Genomic DNA, 22,301 nt, shown 5'->3' on the forward strand with positions numbered 1-22,301 from the left:
ATATGAGCACCAGTAGATTCGTAAGAGAGCCTTTAGATTCAAATGTGAACCAGCAGATTCAGATGTGCACCAGCAGGTATATGTGAGCACCAATAGATTCATGTAAGAAACCCCTCAGATACTCCAAACGGCATGTGGAGGTCACCAACTGTAAGAAACCCGTCCGCAAACCAAACAGTGGAAGTATCTGAGTGGTGAAGGAACGTGTGTAGTCTTGCTGGAATGGGATTAATTTCATGTAATCTTGATTATCTGACTCCAAAATAGTGTTTTCACCTTTCCTCTGGTGCTAACAGTAATGCATGGCCAGAGGAAACTGCTTTCCACCAGTAGTGTGGCTCTATACTGATCGCTGTCTAAAACTTGGTAGAGGCAGACATGTCTCTGGCTTGTGTAGCCTGCATAAATACAATTGAGTATGAACTGTTACAACACTAGTGTATAGGCCAGTAACTACGAGGTGCTGATATCCTCAGTTCTATGTGTATGTTAGGACCTTAAACTGCTAGGTGTACAGTGGTAAGAGTCAACGAAGAATGGCAGGTTAAAATGAATGCAGTTTATTGTTCTGTGTGTCCAGTAATAATAACGATATACAATGGTGCAAAATGTGAGTGGTGAAATAGCTATACACATTTGCATATGCGCAGGAGACGAGTTTTGACGAGTCTCCCTGAACCATTGCACCTTTCCCCATATATACAAAAAGATACAAAACACCAAGTCATGAAATAAAAACACAATCCGCACCAAACAGTACAGATCAATGATCCTGCTTGTGCTATCTCTGTAAGCTTATCACACCGGGTTAACCTTGGTATCTGGCTGGCCACTGACCCATTTGTATCAAGATCTTTAGTCAGCACCCCACCACCAAAGACACCAACTTGTTTCCCATGTTATCAGGTTTCTACTGTAACGATACAAAACTTGATCACATTATATTATGGAGAACCTAAGGTTCACATAATGCTGATCCAGTAGGGTATTTTGCTACTGAGCACTGTATCTATCTAATTTGCTGACTCCCTTCTTTTGGAGGTCTGATAAGTAGCTCACTTCTGTGAACTGCCCTATTGCCATATGAGCACCAGCAGGTTCATTAGCATTGTGCAATTACTGTAGCCGAACATGCAGAGGCTCATGGGTTAGCCTGTTTGTGTGAATGATCACATTGTAAAGCTTGGCTGTGCTGGTGCGTGCTCAGAGTGCCGTGTTAAGTTCCCTGTGTGAATGCCCAGATCCTGACGTGCCCAGGAACTTCAGGGTGACCGCTTGGGACAGCAGCAGCGTGACCGTGGGATGGGACTGCCCCCCGAGCGACCCCGCCTCGGGCCTCACCGCCTTCCTGCTCACGGTCTTCCACGTGGACGGCTCTGGCCACGTCCTGGAGGAGAGGAGCTTCAGACACACGCTGGGCAGCCCGGTGTTCACCGTGGGCAGCTTGCCTCCCTGTAGCAGGGTGCAGCTGGGGCTTCAGGTGGTGTGCCAGTCTATGGGCCAGTCCCGCCTCAGCAGGATGGTCCTCAGCGATGGAAACTCTGGTATAGCTACAGAGCGCCTGTGTCTGGCACCCACTGCATATGACCAAAAGTATCTGGACACCCCTTGTTCTGGGACTGTTCTTCATGGTTTGGGCTAGGCCCAGTGACGGCAAATCTTAATGCTACAGCATACAATCACATTCTGGATGATTCTATGCTTTCCCAACGGTTTGAGAATGGTGTGGATGAACTTGACTGGCCTGCACATAAACCTGACTGCAAGTCCATCCAACACCTTTGGGATTGGAAAGCCAACTGTGAGCCAGACCTAATGGCCCAATCAGTGCAAATCCCTGCAGCAGTGCTCCGATATCTTGAATAGGGCCTTCCCAGAAGAGTGGAAGTTGTTATAGCAACAAAGGGTGGGCCAACTCCATATTAACATAAATTATTTTGGATAAAATGTTGAATGTCAGGTGTCCACATACTTTTGGCCATGTATTGGTTGTGTGGTGTACAGTACAGTTCAGGCCAAAAGTATTAGGCCATCTGCGGGTTTAAAAAATAATAATTTTTAGAAAAAAACTTTAGGTACGGCGGAATTCAGTTAATTTATGGACATTTATTGAATAACAAACCAAAGTATAGACATTTTCAATTTCTACCTACAATAACACAACAATGAGTTTTACTTAAAACAACTTAAAACACAACTTTTCTCAAAATAACCTCCTTTGGCTTTAATTACAGTTAAAGAAATTATTGGAGGTCTATCTAATCTTTTTGGAGGCAGAGGAGTAAAATTGTTAAATTGACTGAAATCTCATTGATGCGTTTTTTTTAAACCACAGGTAGCCTAATACCATTTAGCTTGTAGTGTAAGTGAATTTGGCACTAAAGTTATAAGAAATATGGCAAAGGAGGAGCAAGTTAGGCTTAGATTTGCAGAGCCAAGTAAATGTGCTGTATATACTGTATGTATATATGTATGTGTGTATATATATATATATATATATATATATATATATATATATATATATGCCTTTTACCAAACTTTCTTGGTCCAGTATTGATGGTGCTTGGCCCACTGGAGTCTTTTCTTGTTAATAGTGTGCAGCAAGGGCTTTTTTGCAGATACACAACATTTTAGGCCAGCAGATCATAGCCACTGTTTCACTGGAAAAACTGGTGTCTCTGTTGTTGCATTGAGCTTTTCCTGTAGTTGTGGTGCAGTTTTACTTTGCTATTAACTTTGACAGTTTATTTTGCTATTTCTTGGTCTTCTGGTAAAATAGCTGCCCATCAGCTGGACCCTGCCGTGCATGTACTGAACACTGCACCTGGAAATCTTAAGCTTCTTTGCAATTTCTTACTGGGAATAACCTTTTTTGCCACTATGTTTACTTGGCCTGCACATCTAAGCCTAACTCCTCCTCCTTTGCCTGCCAGTGAGATGAGCAGGAAACCACGTCAGGGCAGCATTCTCAATGCCCACCCAGTCTGTAAGGCGGTCAATTAAACCATAACAACCATATCAAAGACAGCACTGAGATCTATAAAACCAGTACTGAGCAAGCACCGTTATCTGCGTTTTAATGGAAATTGTTAGTTACTTTGTGAAGAGCCGTTTTGGTATTATGCATTGCGTGAAAGTCAGCTTGGAATTTTGTAAATAGATTATTAGTAATTATAAAAGTCAATAACTGCTTTGACAACACCTTTTCAAATACCTTCTAAAGAAATGGAAACTTTTAGATTGGCCTGTAATTGTTTAGGACAGTGGAATCTAGATTAGGTTTCTTCAAAAGAGGCTGAACAATGGACCTCTGATATTAACCGAATTCGGAACTCTGATATTAACAGTCTTATTGACAAAGAAAGGCAAAATTTTCACACAACAGATGACTTCAGATTGCATTTTGATTACGGATTGACAATGCTATCGATGGTATTGAAAAGGACTCTTGGGTTGTGGCTATTTTCAGATATCAGATTGGAGAATTACTTTGGTCTCGCATCTTACCTGTAGTATTAAAATTTTAGCATAAGATCCTTCTAAAGACTGTCATGAACTTGACGCTCAGCCTTTCTACAATCCCTTTTTAAGGGGTGTATATAATTATTGATCCAGGAGGTATTCCTAGAGTAAGATTTAGGGCTATTTTCTGGAATCAGTGTTGCATGGGCGCAGTCAACGATGTGACATGGTGTACTGGGTGCGGCTTGTGACTGTTGGTATTTTTGGGACCAGAGACGAGCAGTGCACAGTGTAAAGTGCATAACACACCTGCCAACACAGCGGGTTATATTGAATATACTATCAGTGGGTGTGGTGCAGCTACATTATTGGCCAGTTTTAATTTCCTATTAAACCTGTAGCTGGCTAACTTAAATGATCTGTGGTACAACTGATAAATTATGACAACAGTATCTTGATGTTTTATTAAACAAAATTAAACCGAAGAAGATCATACAATACCAGTGATCCTCGTTCACTAAAGTAAAATCTCTCTGTGAAGCAAGCCTATCTCCACACGGCAAGGCTGCCACATATGCCTATAGAATATATACATTACATTACATTACATTACATTACAGGCATTTGGCAGACGCTCTTATCCAGAGCGACGTACAACAAAGTGTATAACCATAACCAGGAACAAGTATGACGAAACCCCTAGAGAGAAGTACCGGTCCAAGTACAGGGAACAACCGCATAGTTCAACTTGGACCCTGGTGGTTAAACTGATTAACACTAACAACGAGAACGGCAACAACGCAATCTATGGAAAAATAAAAATAAATAAAAATACAAGTAGTCGTTAAGACTGGCGCATCAACTAAGTCACCTATTAAACAGCTGCCTAGTTACACCCCTAAGTTTAGTCATTTACAGGGGGGGAAGGGAGGGATGGGGAGAGGTGCAGCCTGAAGAGGTGGGTCTTCAGTCGTCGTTTGAAATTGTTCACAGTCTCAGCTGTTCTGACCTCCACAGGGAGGTCATTCCACCATCGTGGGGCCAGAACAGACAGGAGACGTGTTCTGGAAGTGCAGGTGCGAAGAGGGGGAGGTGCTAGGCGTCCTGAGGTAGCAGAACGGAGGGATCTGGCTGGCATGTAGGGTTTGAAAATCTTGTGAAGGTATGCTGGGGCTGATCCCTTGACTGCCTGGTATGCTAGAACCAATGTTTTGAATTTGATGCGAGCTATAACAGGCAGCCAGTGGAGGGTAGTGAGCAGGGGAGTTACGTGGGAGTGTCTGGGGAGGTTGAAGACCAGACGAGCCGCAGCATTCTGGATGAGCTGCAGGGGTCTGGTGGCAGATGCCGGTAGTCCAGCCAGAAGAGAGTTGCAGTAGTCCAGGCGGGATAGAACCATTGCTTGGACCAGGAGCTGGGTTGAGTAGGTGGTGAGAAAGGGGCGGATTCTGCGGATGTTATATAGGAAAAATCTGCATGCCCGGGTTACTGCTGCAATGTTGTTGGAGAGGGACAGCCTGTTGTCCATCATCACTCCGAGATTCTTGGCGCAGGGTGATGAGGTCACTACGGTGTCCCCTAAGGAAATGGAAAAGTCGAGGAGGGGAGAGGATAGAGCAGGAATAAAGATTAGCTCCGTCTTTCCCGGGTTGAGCTTCAGGTGGTGATTGTCCATCCAGCTCTGTATGTCCCTCAGGCAAGCGGAGATGCGGGCAGGGACCTGTGTGTCCGATGGGGAGAAGGAGAGAAAGAGTTGCGTGTCGTCGGCATAGGAATGATAGGACAGGCCATGGGCAGATATTACAGGGCCAAGGGATCTGGTGTACATTATATATCTACCTATAGAATGCTTAAATGTCTGGTCCAGAGACTGGGTAACCCGGCATGGGAAGATGCAGATACCACAGCACATTCGGCACTTACTGAGTAAATAATGCCGGAGCGAACAGATTAAAGAAAAAGACGCCTTTACACTACAATCCCGCAGTTAGTCTTAATACACTTTAAAAACTGCAGTTAGATGTATGGTGCAGTCCTACATTGATGCATTCTTTTATCTAGCCGCAAGGCAGAGGCTAGTGGAAAAAACCTCTATGGTTTTCCTGTCAACTTAATGTACTTGTAGGTTTCTTGGATTTTTCACTAGATGTTGCATTACATTACATTACAGGCGTTTAGCAGACGCTCTTATCCAGAGCAACTTACACAACTTTTTACATAGCATTTTACATTGTATCCATTTATACAGCTGGATATATATACTGAAGCAATGCAGGTTAAGTACCTTGCTCAAGGGTATAACGGCAGTGTCCTTACCCGGGAATCGAACCGGCGACCTTTCGGTTACAAGCCCAATTCCTTACCCACTGTGCCACACTCCGTCCTATCTATCAGTGCTGGCTCCTTACCAAGCTCCTGCCAAAGGAAATCACGTGATTTTGTTAAGTGTGTCCCTGGCTCATGACCTGGCACATGATGGAATGTGCTGGATTAAGAGTTTGTGTGTCAATCTCTCCTCTAATTTTTAACAGTGAATCGACTTCATCACTTCCAACACATCTAACAGGGGAATGCTAATATTGCCTTAGATATTACTGTTTGAAAGCTTTGCCTGATGAAAGAGTTTTGTTTATTTTTTTGTCCCCTAGCAAACTCTGAAATCATAAACCTACACCAGTCCTCCTTTGGTTCCCACAACTATACGGTGAGCTGGTCTGTGCAGAACATCTCCTCCATCTCCAGCTTTAAGGTGTACCACCAGGGGGAGCTCCAGAGCTCCACGCTGCTCACCTGGCACACGGTGACAAGCCTGCTTCCCTGCCACCAGTACAGCTGCAGGGTGGAAGCCCTGTGTGGGGACAGCACGGTCATGAGCGTTAGCACCATCCAGACAAAAACAGGTGGGCCAATAGCGTTGGGGGGCGGGGCTGTATGTATTGGGGAGGGGCCTGGCTGTGTGGGGAAGGGGCCTGTCTGTTTGGGGGAGAAGCCTGGCTGTGTGGGAGAGAGGCCTAGCTGTGTTGGGGAGGGGCCTGGCTGTGTGGGGGAGGGGACTGATTGTTTGGGGGAGAGGCCTTGCTGTTTTGGGGAGAGGTTGGGCTGTGTGGGGGAGAGGCCTGGCTGTGTGGGGGAGGGACCTGACCGTGAGGGGGAGAGGTCTGTTAAAAAATGGGCTACAGTCAACTATGAAAAGGATGATAATCTAAATCCAGTGATTTGATGGGTGATAATTATGGTCCAGCTGACTTCCTCTGCTTTACCAGTTCAGAGGTGCAAATGACAGATAGTGGTGTGACAGATAACCAGACCACATCAGTAGGTTGAATGGGTGGAAAACCTACACTTGTGGGTGAATGAACTTCCGTGGTGGACTTAATTATCTATTGATCAAACACTTGTCGACTCTTATTGGAGAGATATGTCAAATTGTCAGTCTCACAGAAGAACAGAAGAATTGTCTATTTCAAACTCATTAATGCTTGTCTCAAATATTTTTGGAATTTGGCGCAATGTATGTTTAAATAATGTAAAATGTTTATTGCTCATGAACTGTTCTAGATGAAAACTGAACATTTTGTTGAACTTGCTCTTTTTCTCCATTTCTCCAAATTTTATTGTTGGTAAACTGCAGGTTGGAAAAATATTTTGGTCTTTCCACGTGCCCTTTGTCTTCGGTGACGCACCGTCATATTCCACCCCACACCGTTCTGCGCCCTTTAGCAACCAACTCCAAGCTTGCGTTAGGCCAGGATAAGCCCAAAGTCATTTAGGAAGGAGCTCTGGTGAAGTGTTGGGGAGGCCCTGATGAATGTTTGCTGGTTTGCTCTGCCCACAGGCCCTGGTGAAGTGTTGGATCTCCGATTTAGACAGAAGGACTCGATAGCCCTGTGGAGCGGCAGGTCTGGGGTGGGCGTGGCCTTCTTGTACCGCCTCTCTGAGAGGGGCGGCCCAAGCGTCCGGAAGGGGAGGCTGGCAGGCCCCCCCCGCCTCTGCCGGGCCTGAGGCCTGGCTCCCCGTATGACCTGGAGGTGGTGCCAGAGTGCGAGGGTGGCGAGCGTGGAGCTCCAGCTGTGCTCTACTTCATCCCAGAGGAAGTCCCTGGCAGTGCCCCCAACGATGCCCCTGGAGACATCGTGCTACCCAGAGTTGTTGACTCTGCAGACCAAACAACAGATCGCCTCGGTCAGTGTTAAAGCAGGCTGGTTCTGACTCGGTCAGTGTTAATGCAGGCTGGTACTGACTCGGTCAGTGTTAAAGCAGGCTGGTACTGACAGACCTCCTCAGTCAGTGTTAAAGCAGGCTGGTACTGACAGACCTCCTCAGTCAGTGTTAAAGCAGGCTGCTACTGACAGAACGCCTCTTTGTTTTGAAGTTGGCCTGAATTATCTTATTAAAGGCTTACGTATGTGGTTGCATGCACAGGTGCAAAGATTTGACATTTATTCATAACCACGGACTCTGGTCAGGCCCACGGTAGGTCTGTGTCCTGAAGGCTGGTAACATGGGCTGGTTGCAGAAAGCTTTCATTCAGACACATTTTTACATCAGTGTTTGTGCCCCTAACCCCCCAACTGTAGGACTGCAGGTTCACCTCCCCAGCCATGAAATGTTCCTTGTTGTGCCATGGACAATGCCGCCATCGCTGGAGGATCCGAGGGCAGAAGCTCGAGTCCTGCTGGAGGGCCTTATTAAAAGCAAGGTGGGTCCTGTTCCCGGGTCCTAGCAGTCATTGCCGCTTATCCCACCGTTCTGTTTATAGCGTTTCGTAGTACATGTTTTCACAGCATTATTTTAGTTGAACTTTTATCACCTTCAATAAAATTGAAAACAGTCACTTTGATAATCACTGCTGGTGTTTTTACAAAGCTCACATTAAGATTTGATCAGGCTAAAGTTTGCCTAAAATCCTGAAATGGACGGGCCCTTGTGCACCCCTGCTGTGGTTTGTACGAGCGAGACTGTCCTCCTCTCACTTCTTCACTTGGGACAGGCCTCTGTTAGTCACCTGGGCACCTGCAGTCAGCCTGTGCCAACTGTGCACGATGGACCAGCTTTACAATTTTCTTTTTGGTTTCCATTTCCTTTTTACCAGCTGCAGAACTTACTGAGTAAGTTCTGGCCAAAAGCAGAGGTGCAGCTGATCTCGTTTGAAGACAGCGAGAGGAAAACAAAAACCAAGATCACTTTTGAAAGCTTTGATGTTTCCAGCCAGGATGGGGTAGTGATCCTCTGCCCTGAGGAGCAGCTGCAGCATATTATCTCTCTCGGCCACACCCACATCACCGTCACAGACGACAGCATCTACTGGGACGGTAGGTGTGAGACATGCTGGGGGATTTGTGTGTGATGGGTAGCTGACAGAGGAATATTGGCTGTTCTGTTCCCAGTGAAATAAAACCCTTGAGACTGTGCGTGTGTGTGTGTGCGTGTGGACTGGTGGACTTGGTCCACAGGGGTGGTGTGATGTGCCTAGTGCAGCCCCCCTGAGCTAGCGTAGCTGCATGCTTGTCTGCTTGCTTGCTTCTCGCTCCCAGGCACTGCCGCTGACTAACTCAACTGAGTTTTGGAAAAGCAGAGTGCGTAAGTCTCTCCTTGTCAGTACATAGCCGCTCCATCACCCAGACCTCTACTGTCCCTTCTCGTTGGTAACAGTGTGCTTTGCAGCCTCGGGCCAAACAGCAGGGGGTCTCGGAGTTGCAGTGGACCACAGAGGTAAGCAGCACAGTCCCACGTCCTGACTGCCACCATCCACTGCCCCAATGCCCAGTGGGTGCACTTGCACGTGCTATGGCTACGGGAGTAAACCCCTAATGATAAATCTGTGGAGAAAACCTGCATTAGGCAGTCACCAACAGACCGGTGTTCTGGTAGTCTTCTGCAACTCCCCTCTACAGAAGGTCGTCATGAGCTCTTCATGCCACTGGAAAACATAGGGTGGATCCAAGACAGTGAGGGTAGAGACTGCGCACAACTACCTTCACTCTAATCTATTAATTGCGCAAGCCTGCTCCAAATACCCTACCCCATTCCCACCCCCTAAGTCCTGCGGCGATGGGGAAGGGCGGTGGATACAGGTCAGGATGTGACTGGGAGTATCTAGTCTAACCCTGCGCGCAGGCGGCGTGGGAAAGATGGTCGCCGAGGCTCGGGATGGAACAGCGTGCCTCTCCGGCAGCTCCTCATGTGACTGAGCAGCCCCGCCCTGCTCACCCTGAGAGGGAAGGGCTTAGAAAATGTGGCCTATAAAAGGCCTGTTCCTCTTCAACCCGGGCAGCCTACCGCAGCTGCCGGGTCATCCCTCATCCGGTCGAAAATTAACAAAAATAAAAACACCACATAAAAATCACAATTGCGACCTGGAATGACCGAACTCTTCTGGATGTACATGATGATTCCTGTCTTTCCCCGAAGAAGAACAGCGCTGGTTGCGCACGAGCTGAAGAGGTACAACATCGACATTGTGGCCCTCAGCGAAACCCGCTTCCATGGCGAGGACTCTATAACAGAGATGGGAGAAGGCTGCACTATCTTCTGGAAGGGGTTTCCGGAAGGTTCTCGTCGCCTCCATAGTGTAGGTTTTGCTGTGAGGACAAGCCTACTTCAGAAGATCCCAGAATCCCCAGTTGGAATCAGTGAAAGACTGATGACCTGGCGGATTCCCCTCACAGACAATCGTTATGCCACCCTCATCATATGCCCCAACACTGGTTGCTGACCCTGAGTGCAAGGAACTCTTCTATGCCTCCCTGCACTCCGCCATAAATAAAACAGCATCCACTGACAAGCTCATTCTCCTAGGCGATTTTAACGCAAGAGTGGGCTCTGACAGTGGATTATGGAAGGATGTGCTCGGACAGCACGGTGTTGGCAAGCTTAATGACAACGGTCTTCGCCTCCTTACTCTCTGCTCTGAGCATCAACTGGTCATTACAAACACCTTGTTCCAACTCAAGAACAAATTCAAGACCTCCTGGCAACACCCCCGCTCTAAACACTGGCATTTCCTGGACTACACCATTGTCCGCCAAGCTGACAGGAAGGAGGTGTGAGTCACCAGGGCCATGCGTGGAGCCAACTGTTGGACAGACCATCGCTTGATCAGAGCCAAACTCAACCTGGAAATCCGCCCTCAACCGAGGAAAACACCCCCATGCAGGAAGCTCAACTGTGATGCACTGAAGTTCATGCACTCAATCAACCAGCTCAGGGAACAGATTGCAAACCAACTGTCTCCGATCCCCGAAACACCAGCAGATCCCAACATCAGCTCTACCTGGAGCACCCTACGTACTACTCTCTGACCTCCCCTGCCTGCCCCCTGTCAACCATTTGGACTCCCAGCCCCCCCCCCCCCCCCCAGTTTCTCAGAGGTACACAAAGCCACTATGGGCCTCAAGAACCACAAGAGCCCGGACCTTGACGGAATCCCGGCAGAAATACTAAAACATGGGGGATACCTCCTTACCCGCAGAATACACCAACTGATCACTGCCATCTGGTCATCTGAAGTCATCCTGCAAGATTGGAAGGATGCTAACATCATCACAATCTTTAAGCGCAAGGGTGACAAAGCAGACTGTGGTAACAGCAGAGGTATCTCCCTCCTATCAGTGGCCGGGAAGGTGCTAGCACGGATCATGCTACTCTGCCTAGCAACCCATGTAACTGAAGACATCTGCCCGAATCCCAGTGTGGCTTTAGGCATGATTGAAGCACTGCGGACATGATCTTTGTTGCTAGTCAGGTACAGGAAAAAAGCAGAGAACACTGCAAAGACTTGTAACTAGCGTTTATTGATCTGTCCAAGGCCTTCAACACTGTAAACCGGGAATTGCTGTGGGAAGTACTCGGGAAGCTGGGGGTTCCACCAAAGTTCAGAAACATTGTACGGCAGCTCCATGACAGGATGCAAGCCTGTGTGAGCATCGGTGGTCAACAATCCCCAATCCCCTGTGGATGTGGGGGTAAAGCAAGGGTGTGTTCTAGCCCCAACTATTTTCAACATGTTCCTTTCCACCATCACCCTGCTGTCTCACAAATCCCTGGATCCCACAGATGGGGTACAGATACAGTACAGACTAGATGGAAATCTTTTTAATATCCGGTGACTTCAAGCCTTCACCAAAACCACCACCCAACACATAATGGAGCTACAGTACGATGATGACTGTGCTCTCCTCGCCCACTCACCAGAATCCCTACAGCGTGCATTAAATGTGGTTGCTTCCATATACAGCGCCATTAGTCTCCAGATCAACATCAGGAAAACGCAGATAGTCGTGCAAGAGTCCATCCCCCAACCACATGCACCTACCTTCACCCTTGATAGTCATCCTCTTGCCATCGTCCCACATTTCACCTACCTCGGTAGTATTCTGTCCCCCTCCTGCAACATTGACGACAACGACACCCAGGTTCATATTAGTCTGGCCTCTGCTGCCTTCGGCAGGCTCAAGTCCAAGGTCTTCCAGAACAGGAACCTAACCATCTCCACTAAAGTAGCTGTGTACAAGGCAGTTTGCCTCTCCACACTGCTTTATGCTTTGGAAACCTGGACCCCCTGCCAGAGGCACATACGAACTCTAGAGGCCTTCCACATCCGCTGCCTCCAAAGGATCCTGGGTGTGTCCTGGGAAGACAGGGTGCCCTATGTGGCAATCCACGACCAGACTCATACACCCAGCATTGCCATGTTCTTTGCGCAAAGACATCTGCTTTCGGTCGGGCATGTGATCCGCATGCCTGCCCACCGGCTACCTAGACAGATCCTCTATGGCCAGCTCTTGGATGGTCATAGGTCTGCTGGGGGCCAAAAAACCCGTTACAAGGATCACCTAAAAACCCTCCTGAAGAAGTGCAACATCAAACCACCAGTACTAGAGTCCCTGGCTGCTGATCGCCACACCTGGAGCTCCACCTGCCACCAGGGAATCACTCTCCTTCAGGAGCAGGCTACAGAGAGGAGAATGCAGCGGCGTGCACAGAGGCACCAACGTGCTGCAGGGCCCCCCCTTTCCTGTGCCGTATACCCCTGCCCCTCATGTGGCACGACTTGCGGATCACGCATTGGCCTGCACAGCTACATGGCTATGCACAGGCGTAATACACCCCAATAAACCCCCAACAAATGAATTTGGAGCAACGTCACCATTGTCATCGATGGACTACCATAAGTGCGTGTGTGCATGTGTGTTCGCGCATGCACGTGTGTGCACATGTTCGTGCATGCATGCTTGTGCGCATTCATGCATACATGCATTTGTGTGTGTGTTTGTGGATGTGTGTGTGTAAGTGTTGGTGGCAGTGCAGTATAACATTTTGCTCCAAGGCTGTTGGTTCAAGGTTGTAGAGTGTCTGTGAAATGCCTTAAATGTAAATGAGAGACAGATGGACAGATAGACAGACAGCTCATGCGATGCAACATTGTTTTAGGGCGGGCACGGTGGCATAGTGGTTAGCACTGTCGCCTCACAGCAAGTGGTTAGCGCTGTCGCCTCACACCAAGGAAGGTCGTGGGTTTGAATCTGGGGTCTTTCTGTGCGGAGTTTGCATGTTCTCCCCATGTTCGCGTGGGTTTACTCCGGGTGCTCCATGTTTCCTCCCACACTCAAAGACATGCATGTTAGGTGCGCTCCTGCAGGTGCCCTTGACCAAGGCCTCAGAACTGGAGTTGGTCCCCAGGCGCAGCACAGAGAGGCAGCTGCCCACTGATCCCAAGTAACTAAGGATGGGTCAAATGCAGAGGAAAAATTACCCCATGGGGTTCAATAAAGTATATCATCTTCTATATAATGGTGACGAACTCCTAAACACTGCTGCCATATAACAATCCAGTCATGCTGAGGAGGCTCAACTGGTTTCTCCTGAGGAGGGAGTCATTGCCACATTGAGGGGAATGCAGGGTATCCCAGGCTCAGTAAAAACTGTGGGAGACGAGGTCTTATCTCACCTCATGACAGTGAGTCTGGTGTCCAGAGGCTATAGCAACGCCCAGCATTCACATACTGTGTTCTCTGTGTGACTGAGTGGAGCAGCAGTAGGGGTGGATGGTATGACGATATTAGATTGTGAACGACTAAAATGTCTCCATGATCTGCCTTTCCAGAGAGATCAGGAGTATCAAGCTACACTGGAACTGCACATTCTATCAGTTGCTCTGCCCTTAGGTTTTGTTTCCTTGAAGGGCAATATTTTCTTAAATAGCGATATTAGTTTGATTGCACTGTTCATTAACTTGCAAAATAGTCTTAAAAACCAGCATGAAAAAGAATCGTGATCATATCATGATCGTGATCATTCCTGAAAAGAATTGTGATATGATATTTTTGCCATATCGCCCACCCCTAAGCAGCAGTGTACTTGTGTTCTCTGTGTGACTGAGTGGAGCAGCAGTATACTGTGTACTTGTGTTCTCTGTGTGACTGAGTGGAGCAGCAGCATACTGTGTACTTGTGTTCTCTGTGTGACTGACAGTATACTGTGTAACCCACAGACCCAGATGAGTGTGACTCCCCCGCCCTGAACAAGTGCAGCTCCAACTCCGTCTGCATCAACACCCTGGACTCCTTCACCTGCGTGTGTGAGCCGGGGTACTACAGCCTGAGCCCCATCCTCTGCCCTGCCTGCCACGGTATACACGCACACACACACAAACACACACACTCACACACACGCACATGAACTCACACACATACACACACACCATTATACTCTCATACAGAGTATAATGGTGTGTGTGTGAGACTAATGCTGCTCTTACACACACACACACACGCACGCACACACACACATAGCCTAGCATTTCATGCACTTTTGTAAGTAATGAACCAAAGGCTAATCAAAACTATGCCTACATAATGCGACTAAAGAACTTCATGTCTTAACAGAGAAGGGGATGTTCACGCTATGCCTGAAGGACCATGTATCTGGGGGCATCTCCAAGCCTTTCCTCATCCACTACTTTGGCGGGAATATGACTGTTGTCCTCAATGATGGTCGCTGCTCCATCAACGAGACAGACAAGTTTTATTATTACAGGATAACTGGCGCCCCCTCCCAGTGTGGAGGCCAAACGCTTGTGAGTACCGGCACCAGATCCAGGTCATGTACACAGCTGGTGCATTCTGGGAATGCACACCATCACAGAACTGATTCACTAAACCTGGCATAGCAAGCTGCAAATGCTACTGCTTCTTCCTCCCTTCAGACAATGCTAACACCCTTTACTCTAGCAGACCTCTCCATTCAGCACCCCTCACTACCTCTACCTGTCCCATCTCTCCATTCATCACCCCTCACTACCTCTACCTGTCCCATCTCTCCATTCAGCCCCCCTCACTACCTCTACCTGTCCCATCTCTCATTCAGCACCCCTCATTACCTCTACCTGTCCCATCTCTCCATTCAGCACCCCTCACTAACTCTACCTGTCCCATCTCTCCATTCAGCACCCCTCACTACCTCTACCTGTCCCATCTCTCATTTAGCACCCCTCACTACCTCTACCTGTCCCATCTCTCCATTCAGCACCCCTCACTACCTCTACCTGTCCCATCTCTCCATTTAGCACCCCTCACTACCTCTACCTGTCCCATCTCTCCATTCAGCACCCCTCATTACCTCTACCTGTCCCATCTCTCCATTCAGCACCCCTCACTAACTCTACCTGTCCCATCTCTCCATTTAGCACCCCCCACTACCTCTACCTGTCCCATCTCTCCATTCAGCACCCCTCACTACCTCTACCTGTCCCATCTCTCATTCAGCACCCCTCACTACCTCTACCTGTCCCATCTCTCCATTCAGCACCCCTCACTACCTCTACCTGTCTCATCTCTCCATTCAGCACCCCTCACTACCTCTACCTGTCCCATCTCTCATTTAGCACCCCTCACTACCTCTACCTGTCCCATCCCTCCATTCAGCACCCCTCACTACCTCTACCTGTCCCATCTCTCCATTTAGCACCCCTCACTACCTCTACCTGTCCCATCTCTCCATTTAGCACCCCTCACTAGCTCTACCTGTCCCATCTCTCATTTAACACCCCCTCACTACCTTTGCCTGTCCCAAGGTCCTCACTGAGTACCCTTCCAGCTTAGCAGTGTGTAACACATCACACTGGGTATTATGAGTGTGTAATGCCTTGTGCGTGTAACACATCACACTGGGTATTATGAGTGTGTAATGCCTTGTGTGTAACACATCACACTGGGTATTATGATTGTGTAATGCCTTGTGCGTGTAACACATCACACTGGGTATTATGAGTGTGTAATGCCTTGGGTGTGTAACATCACACTGGGTATTATGAGTGTGTAATGCCTTGGGTGGGTAACACATCACACTGGGTATTATGAGTGTGTAATGCTTTGTGTGTGTAACACATCACACTGGGTATTATGAGTGTGTAATGCCTTGTGTGTGTAACACATCACACTGGGTATTATGAGTGTGTAATGCCTTGGGTGTGTAACACGCTTTCTGCTCATTTAGATTAACAGGACGCATGTGGAGTTGAGGAACGCGCTGACTGTGACGCTCAGCAGCAGGAGATCCATCACACGGAGGGACCTGAAGGTGCTGTGGACCTGTGCCTACCCGCTGCTCCAGAGTAAGAGTAAGAGGGACCCAGCCTCCTCATCCTCAGGCTGGGCTTTGAGTAAGAGGGACCCAGCCGCCTCATCCTCAGGCTGGGCTTTGAGTAAGAGGGACCCAGCCGCCTCATCCTCAGGCTGGGCTTTGAGTAAGAGGGACCCAGTCGCCTCATCCTCAGGCTGGGCTTTGAGTAAGAGGGACCCAGCCGCCTCATTCTCAGGCTGGGCTTTGAGTAAGAGGGACCCAGCCGCCTCCTCCTCAGGCTGGGCTTTGAGTAAGAGGGCTGATAACGATGGGTGTGTTTGAGACAGGTCAGCCAGCAGCCTGGCCTGAGAGCTTCCTGCGTTCACTGCCAGGGATGTGACAGGCCTCATCTGAGCCCCAATCTGTCAGGACACACCCCTTTACTGACCCTGCATGTGTTTACATTACACAATATTAATAAAACCTTGGGTATGCACTTATTGTTGCTTTGGATAAAAGCGTCTGCCAAATAAATGTGATGTCATGTAATGTTACTATCATTGATAAACAGTCAATACATGAATGGATAGACCTCAATTTAAAAAGACCATATAATACATGTTCACACTAAAACCATTATCATTGCATAAGCCAACCATTTTGAGTGTTCAATATGTGGTGACCAAATAACAGGTATTTTTCAGTCATTCTTCTCAGTTCAATATTTATTTTTATTATCTAGATATTTATATTGCTCACAGTTTTTCTGATGCACGCAATTCAGTCCTTTCACTTTATCTAGTTTTCTCAGTGAGTTCTCATAGGCTCTTTTTTGAAGAATGGGAACAAACCCACCTCACACTAGTTCCTCCACTTCTACTTTCTGCGTGCTGCATAATTTATATATTAAATCTTCCGTTAGCACAAGGTTTATAGATCTTGAATGTTAGAGAATGTGGAGAATATTTCAGCAATCATCCTACACGTTTGTTCGCATGCTGGTTAAACATTCCCCCTGTATGTATCTGTACAGAACTGCTCTCCCAGGCAAAACCAGAAGGTGAGAAGATCTACCGGACAAACTCACAGCTATTCTTTCAGCAGGACCCATCTCTGCAGCAAAGAGGAAACTGACAAACTGTGAGTGGAATGCTATTGACAAATGGAGTATACTGCTGTGTGTGTGTGTGAGAGAGAGAGAGTGTGAGTGTAGTGTGTGTGTGTGTGACAGTGAGTGTGTGTGTGAGAGAGAGAGAGAGAGAGAGAGAGTGTGTGTGTGTGTGTGTTTATGAGAATGTATGTGTGTGTGAGTGTGTGAGAGAGAGTGTGTTTGTGAGTGTGTGTGTGTGAGTGAGTGTTTGTGTGTGTGTGTGTGTGTGTGTGCGTCAGTGTGTGAGTTAATGCATGATTGTGTGAGTTAATGCGTGACTGAGCGTGTGTGTGTGAGTTTCTGAGTGACTGTGAGCGTGTCTGTGTGCGTGAGTGTGTGAGTTAATGCATAATTGTGTGAGTTAATGAGTGACTGTGAGTGTGTGTGTGAGTGAGTGACTGACTGTGAGTGCATACGTGTGCATATTGTAGTTTATTATTATTGTTTCCACTACAAAAGCAGAAGTAGTGGTTCTAGTAAAAGGAGTAATATTTAAAATTCACAATTTGGTTACTTGGAATATGTTTTCAAATAGCATCACGTGGCTAGTTACAGCTATGGTTAAATCAGATGTGACTGATGGGCTGCATGCCTCAACTTGCATACAAAAAGAGAAGGGTTTGTTCTGTTTATTTAAAATAGAATAAGTAGTTAAGGGCTAGTTTGAATAGGTGGGCTTTCAGATATTTGCATTAAACAGCCAAATAATGAATGACTGAATGAATCATTGCATTTATATAGCACTTTTCCACATGGGCGCAGTCAGGGATTTTCAGCCCCATGAAAATAAATCATTTTGGGCGGGGTGGGGGGGGGGTCTGGTAGATTCTAGGTTGTGATTGATTGTTGTTTAGACTGTTCTAGACTGAATTAGAATGTGTGTTGTGATTGATTGTTGTTTAGACTGTTCTAGACTGAATTAGAATGTGTCGTGTGACTGATTGTTGTTTAGACTGTTCTAGACTGAATTAGAATGTGTGTTGTGATTGATTGTTGTTTAGACTGTTCTAGACTGAATTAGAATGTGTCGTGTGACTGATTGTTGTTTAGACTGTTCTAGACTGAATTAGAATGTGGTTTGTGATAGATTGTTCTTAAGGTTCTGCCAGACTGAATTAGAATATATTGTGTGCTTGTAGTAGAATGAACTAGAATGTGTTGTGTGATTGTAGTAGAATGAATTAGAATGTGTTGTGTGATTGTAGTAGAATGAATTATAATGTGCTGTGTGATTGTAGTAGAATGGATTAGAATGTGCTGTGTTGATTGGTTGCTTTTCTCACTCCTTGCAGGGCCTGGAGCCCAGATCATGCTATCAGTGGCCGGGGGATTGATTGGCCTCTTTTTTCTGACAGCACTGGGTGTGCGTGCAGCACACACTATAACACAGCACAACCCCAGACATCAATAAAATGTGTATACCTGCACTGTTTAGTCCGTCCTCTCTGTGCTACTGTACAAACAGTACTGTGTTCATATCCTCTCTGTGTAACTGTGTACAGAGAGCACTGTGTTCTTATTCCCTTGTAACTGTGTACAAACAGGCACTGTTTCAAATATTGCAATCTAGAGTTAAGGAGGGCATCTGATTTTGGTGTCCTCCCCTCTGACTGACTCTCTGGTTGTGTTCCAACCTTTATGCTCTGTAACTTTGGCAGTGCGCCACCATGACATAGCTGTTCAATGCGTGAAATTTTTTGGTGAAATTTGTCCGTGGTTTTGCAGAAGATATTGTAGCCAATTAAGTGAACGTGCAGATGGTACATCATAATGCAGTGTATACGTTCGGTGAACGCTGGGTAGATGTGGTTGTTGATAAGTAATAGACTAATATTTGTGAGCAAAATAGCACAGTTCAGAAACTTGCTTCCGGTGGGACTTGAACCAGAGACCCTGTGATCCATAGACCATGACATTGACCACTCAGCCTTTAAGGGACGAGCTGTTGAGATTGGAAATGTTTTAGAGTAAAAAGATGTGTCTATTTTGCGTGTGTATTTGAGATTTTGATTGGATCGTGTAGGTGAAGGATTAGCTGGTGTTGGTAAAATGTCCAATGGGGAGACATTTTGTGGGCTAGGTCGGCAGGGAGGAGGAGGAGGAGGAGAAAACACAAATCCCCTTAGTTTGGGGCTTTATTGTGTGGACATTTGAAGTTGTTTATGAATTCTGTCTGTTGAAATGGGGTCAGAATGTACAGAAATGAATGGGTGATGGGCTGAGTGTCTATGGCTGTTGTGGTTATTTTTGTGGGGAACCCTGAAAAGTGCCAAACTCTCAGTGGTGTATAGGTATGGGGCATGCTGCCCCGCCAAGGTGTAACTTGGCGGGACGGCACACCTGCCATCCCAATGAAGAAAGAAAAATAAAAATGTAGCTAGTTATAGGTTATTTCTAGGACATTTTATTTTCTTACAGTGTGAGCAAGGTTATTTGATTAGCTATAAATGACAGAAAATGGTTCAATCCAGATAGCCAGTTACAAAGGATCATTCAGATAAATTAAAGGCATAAAAACTGCTGCATTAATATATTAAACTCACATAAAACAAGCTATTTATAATGCCAAAGAAAATACACTTAAAGGTTAAAAATATATTTACCTTGTTGCTCCTGGTGTAAATTAAGAACAGTTCCTCAGATTAGATCGTCTACCGTAATTTAAACCGGTGAACGTTAGTTGGCTACCTTGTTTGAAGCTGATTTAACTAAGGTAACACTGTAAAAATTATTACTTTACATTTGGTAACGTTACCATACTTATCCATAGCTTGTCGTAACTTTTTCCCAGTTATGATTCAGTTAAATTAGCGGTTATCTTTACCTACCGACGCAGGAAAATAAAACAGCGATTTACCTCATTCAATATTTGCGCCTCTCAGCCCGAGAGACTCGAGCAAGCGATTGGTCTTGGTAGACATACGCGCTCTGATTGGCTATCCCCTTCAATTCATTGGTAGATTCTTGGTAGCGAATGGGGATTTGATTGGATCTCTCTACCAACAATTACAGAGACTCACGGCTTCCTCGGGGTGCCTTTAGAACTGACCTATTTTTGGCCGGACTGCAACAGCGGGGCCAGCCCTACAAACACAAATGTCTGTGACTGACTGACTGACTGATTGATAAAGTTACATCGCCCATGTCTGTGACGTCGGCCGATTCGGTCCACTAGGTTTTGACCTGGTCTTGTTATACGGTCTATCGGTGGCACCCATTTGAGTTATGTGTACTCTAATTGAGCTCATTTTTTCTGGAAAATATACACTCAATTCAACTTTTTTCTGAAGTTATAATTACTACTACTACTAATAATAATAATAGTAGTAGTAATCTTAAAAATAATTTGTTTTTAATGACATTTAACGTGATATACATTTGATGGTGGGCCTACCATAATGTGAAGGCATTCAAAACCTGACATCCTTTTATAAAACCAATTAAAGAAATCACCACTAGATGGAGCCACATGCTCAATAGTCACTGAAGTCAGCATTCAGATTATGGCTAATGTTTCTCAGTTGACAGTTGCTTTTGCAATCAAATGTCTTCATCTGCATATGAATTGGTTCAAGTAGCTTAATAGCAATCTTATCTTACTGTAAAATATTGTCTCACAGTTATGTCAAGTTATATATTTCTACTTTCAAAAATGAAACTGGAACTCACTCCGATATAAGAGAGCCATCAGGCACCAGCCATGCCTAATACCAGCTGATCTGGCTGCTCCAGCTGTCTGTGTCACACTGGGCTGCCTGTGTAGCATCCCTGCATATTGTATACTCCTGTGCTATTACTACTGTGATATTTGCAATGTTTCTAACTTTCTATTGTCTGCATCTGTGATGCCCTTTAACATAACACAGTGCTGCAATCCACATTTCTCTACAGGGACAATAAAGTCAAGTCAAGTTCAGTAGAGATGGCTTATAGGAAATCCACTGTATTTTCCATGTGCAAGTAATTTCTGTTAAAGGTCACAAGTATTTATCTATAACCTTATATATGTATAGGAAAAACTAGTTTTAAGTGCATCAAGTTAAGGCCATTTTAGAAAGTGCCATGCGATTTCTGAAAACATTTTAAGAACATTATACATACTCTCCACACTGGAAAACATCTTGTGCATGTAGAGGCATTGTTATGGGCTCTGTTGTGGAGTTTCATGATTTTCCTCCAGGATCAGCGCGTCTCACTCTGCAAGTCTGCTAGATGACTTGCTATATGTGAGAAGGAATCTGAATAAGATCATCTAGAAATTGTGTATATGAAAATAAGCTCCATATTATAATTGTGGGTGTTACAATGGTCATGTGCGGTCACTCTGCACAACAGAACTGAACAATGCCTTTAGCATCAGGTTTCTGGGGAGGTTTCTGCCTGCTCGTAGGATAAAAAGTCAGATTATTAAAATATGAATAAAATCCAACCGGTCTATGAATGAAGACCACACAGCACCGAGTGCCCCCGAAAGTACAGGAACCATAGATAAACCCTTCAGACGTGGCCTTAAAACCATTTGAGCATAGATTTTGTACATGAGATGTGATGCACAAGTCAGCATGTGCCTGTTTACTCTGTACATTCAGATCAACCAGCCTGAGTCCATGTTCAGAGCAGGAACACTGTAATGTGCGTGTGCTTACAAACCGATATGAATCATCACTCCTAAGAGACAAGCAGGATGGCCGTCACGGTTCACAGTCTTTTTGTTTCTATTTTTTCCTTTTTGGGCTGCCAGTTGGCAGCACTTCTCAGTTTTTGTATTTCTGTTCATTCCCTCATTGGTTTCCCATGTTAATTGTGTTATTGTTTTCCATTAATTGTCTCGTTATTTAATCATTGTCCCCACCTGCCTCTCGTTATCCCTTCCCTCTCGTTTGATTATGTATTGAGTTCACCTGTGTCTTTTCTATTTACGTTATTTGTCCTCTTGACTCAGGAGCTGGTTCCTTGTGTTCGTTTCTGAATGCATGTATTCTGCCCGCTTCGGTCCTGCTTGTGCGTTGTGTGTTTCTGACTTTGTTTCTGCCTGTGTTTCTGTTTGTGTTTCTGCCTGCATTCCTGCTTGTGCGTATTTTGTCCTGCCTGTGTTCTGCCCTGCCTGTGTTCTGTTTTTTTTTTTTTT

General features: G+C 46.1%; 1 protein-coding gene across 1 annotated transcript in view; it reads left to right on the forward strand.

Annotated features, from left to right (window-relative positions):
* The window catches only part of LOC118218891, a 217,111-nt gene extending 198,393 nt beyond the window's left edge, over positions 1-18,718 (forward strand). Inside the window, exons 18-19 of the mRNA XM_035401618.1 lie at positions 17,057-17,163; positions 18,466-18,718. Coding sequence (XP_035257509.1) covers positions 17,057-17,163; positions 18,466-18,703 — 345 coding nt within the window. The 3' untranslated portion in view covers positions 18,704-18,718. The remainder of the gene's footprint in view (positions 1-17,056; positions 17,164-18,465) is intronic.
* Positions 18,719-22,301: the final 3,583 nt, after the last annotated feature.

The sequence above is a fragment of the Anguilla anguilla genome, chromosome 19, assembly GCF_013347855.1.
Source record: "Anguilla anguilla isolate fAngAng1 chromosome 19, fAngAng1.pri, whole genome shotgun sequence".
Classification (NCBI taxonomy): Eukaryota; Metazoa; Chordata; class Actinopteri; order Anguilliformes; family Anguillidae; genus Anguilla; species Anguilla anguilla.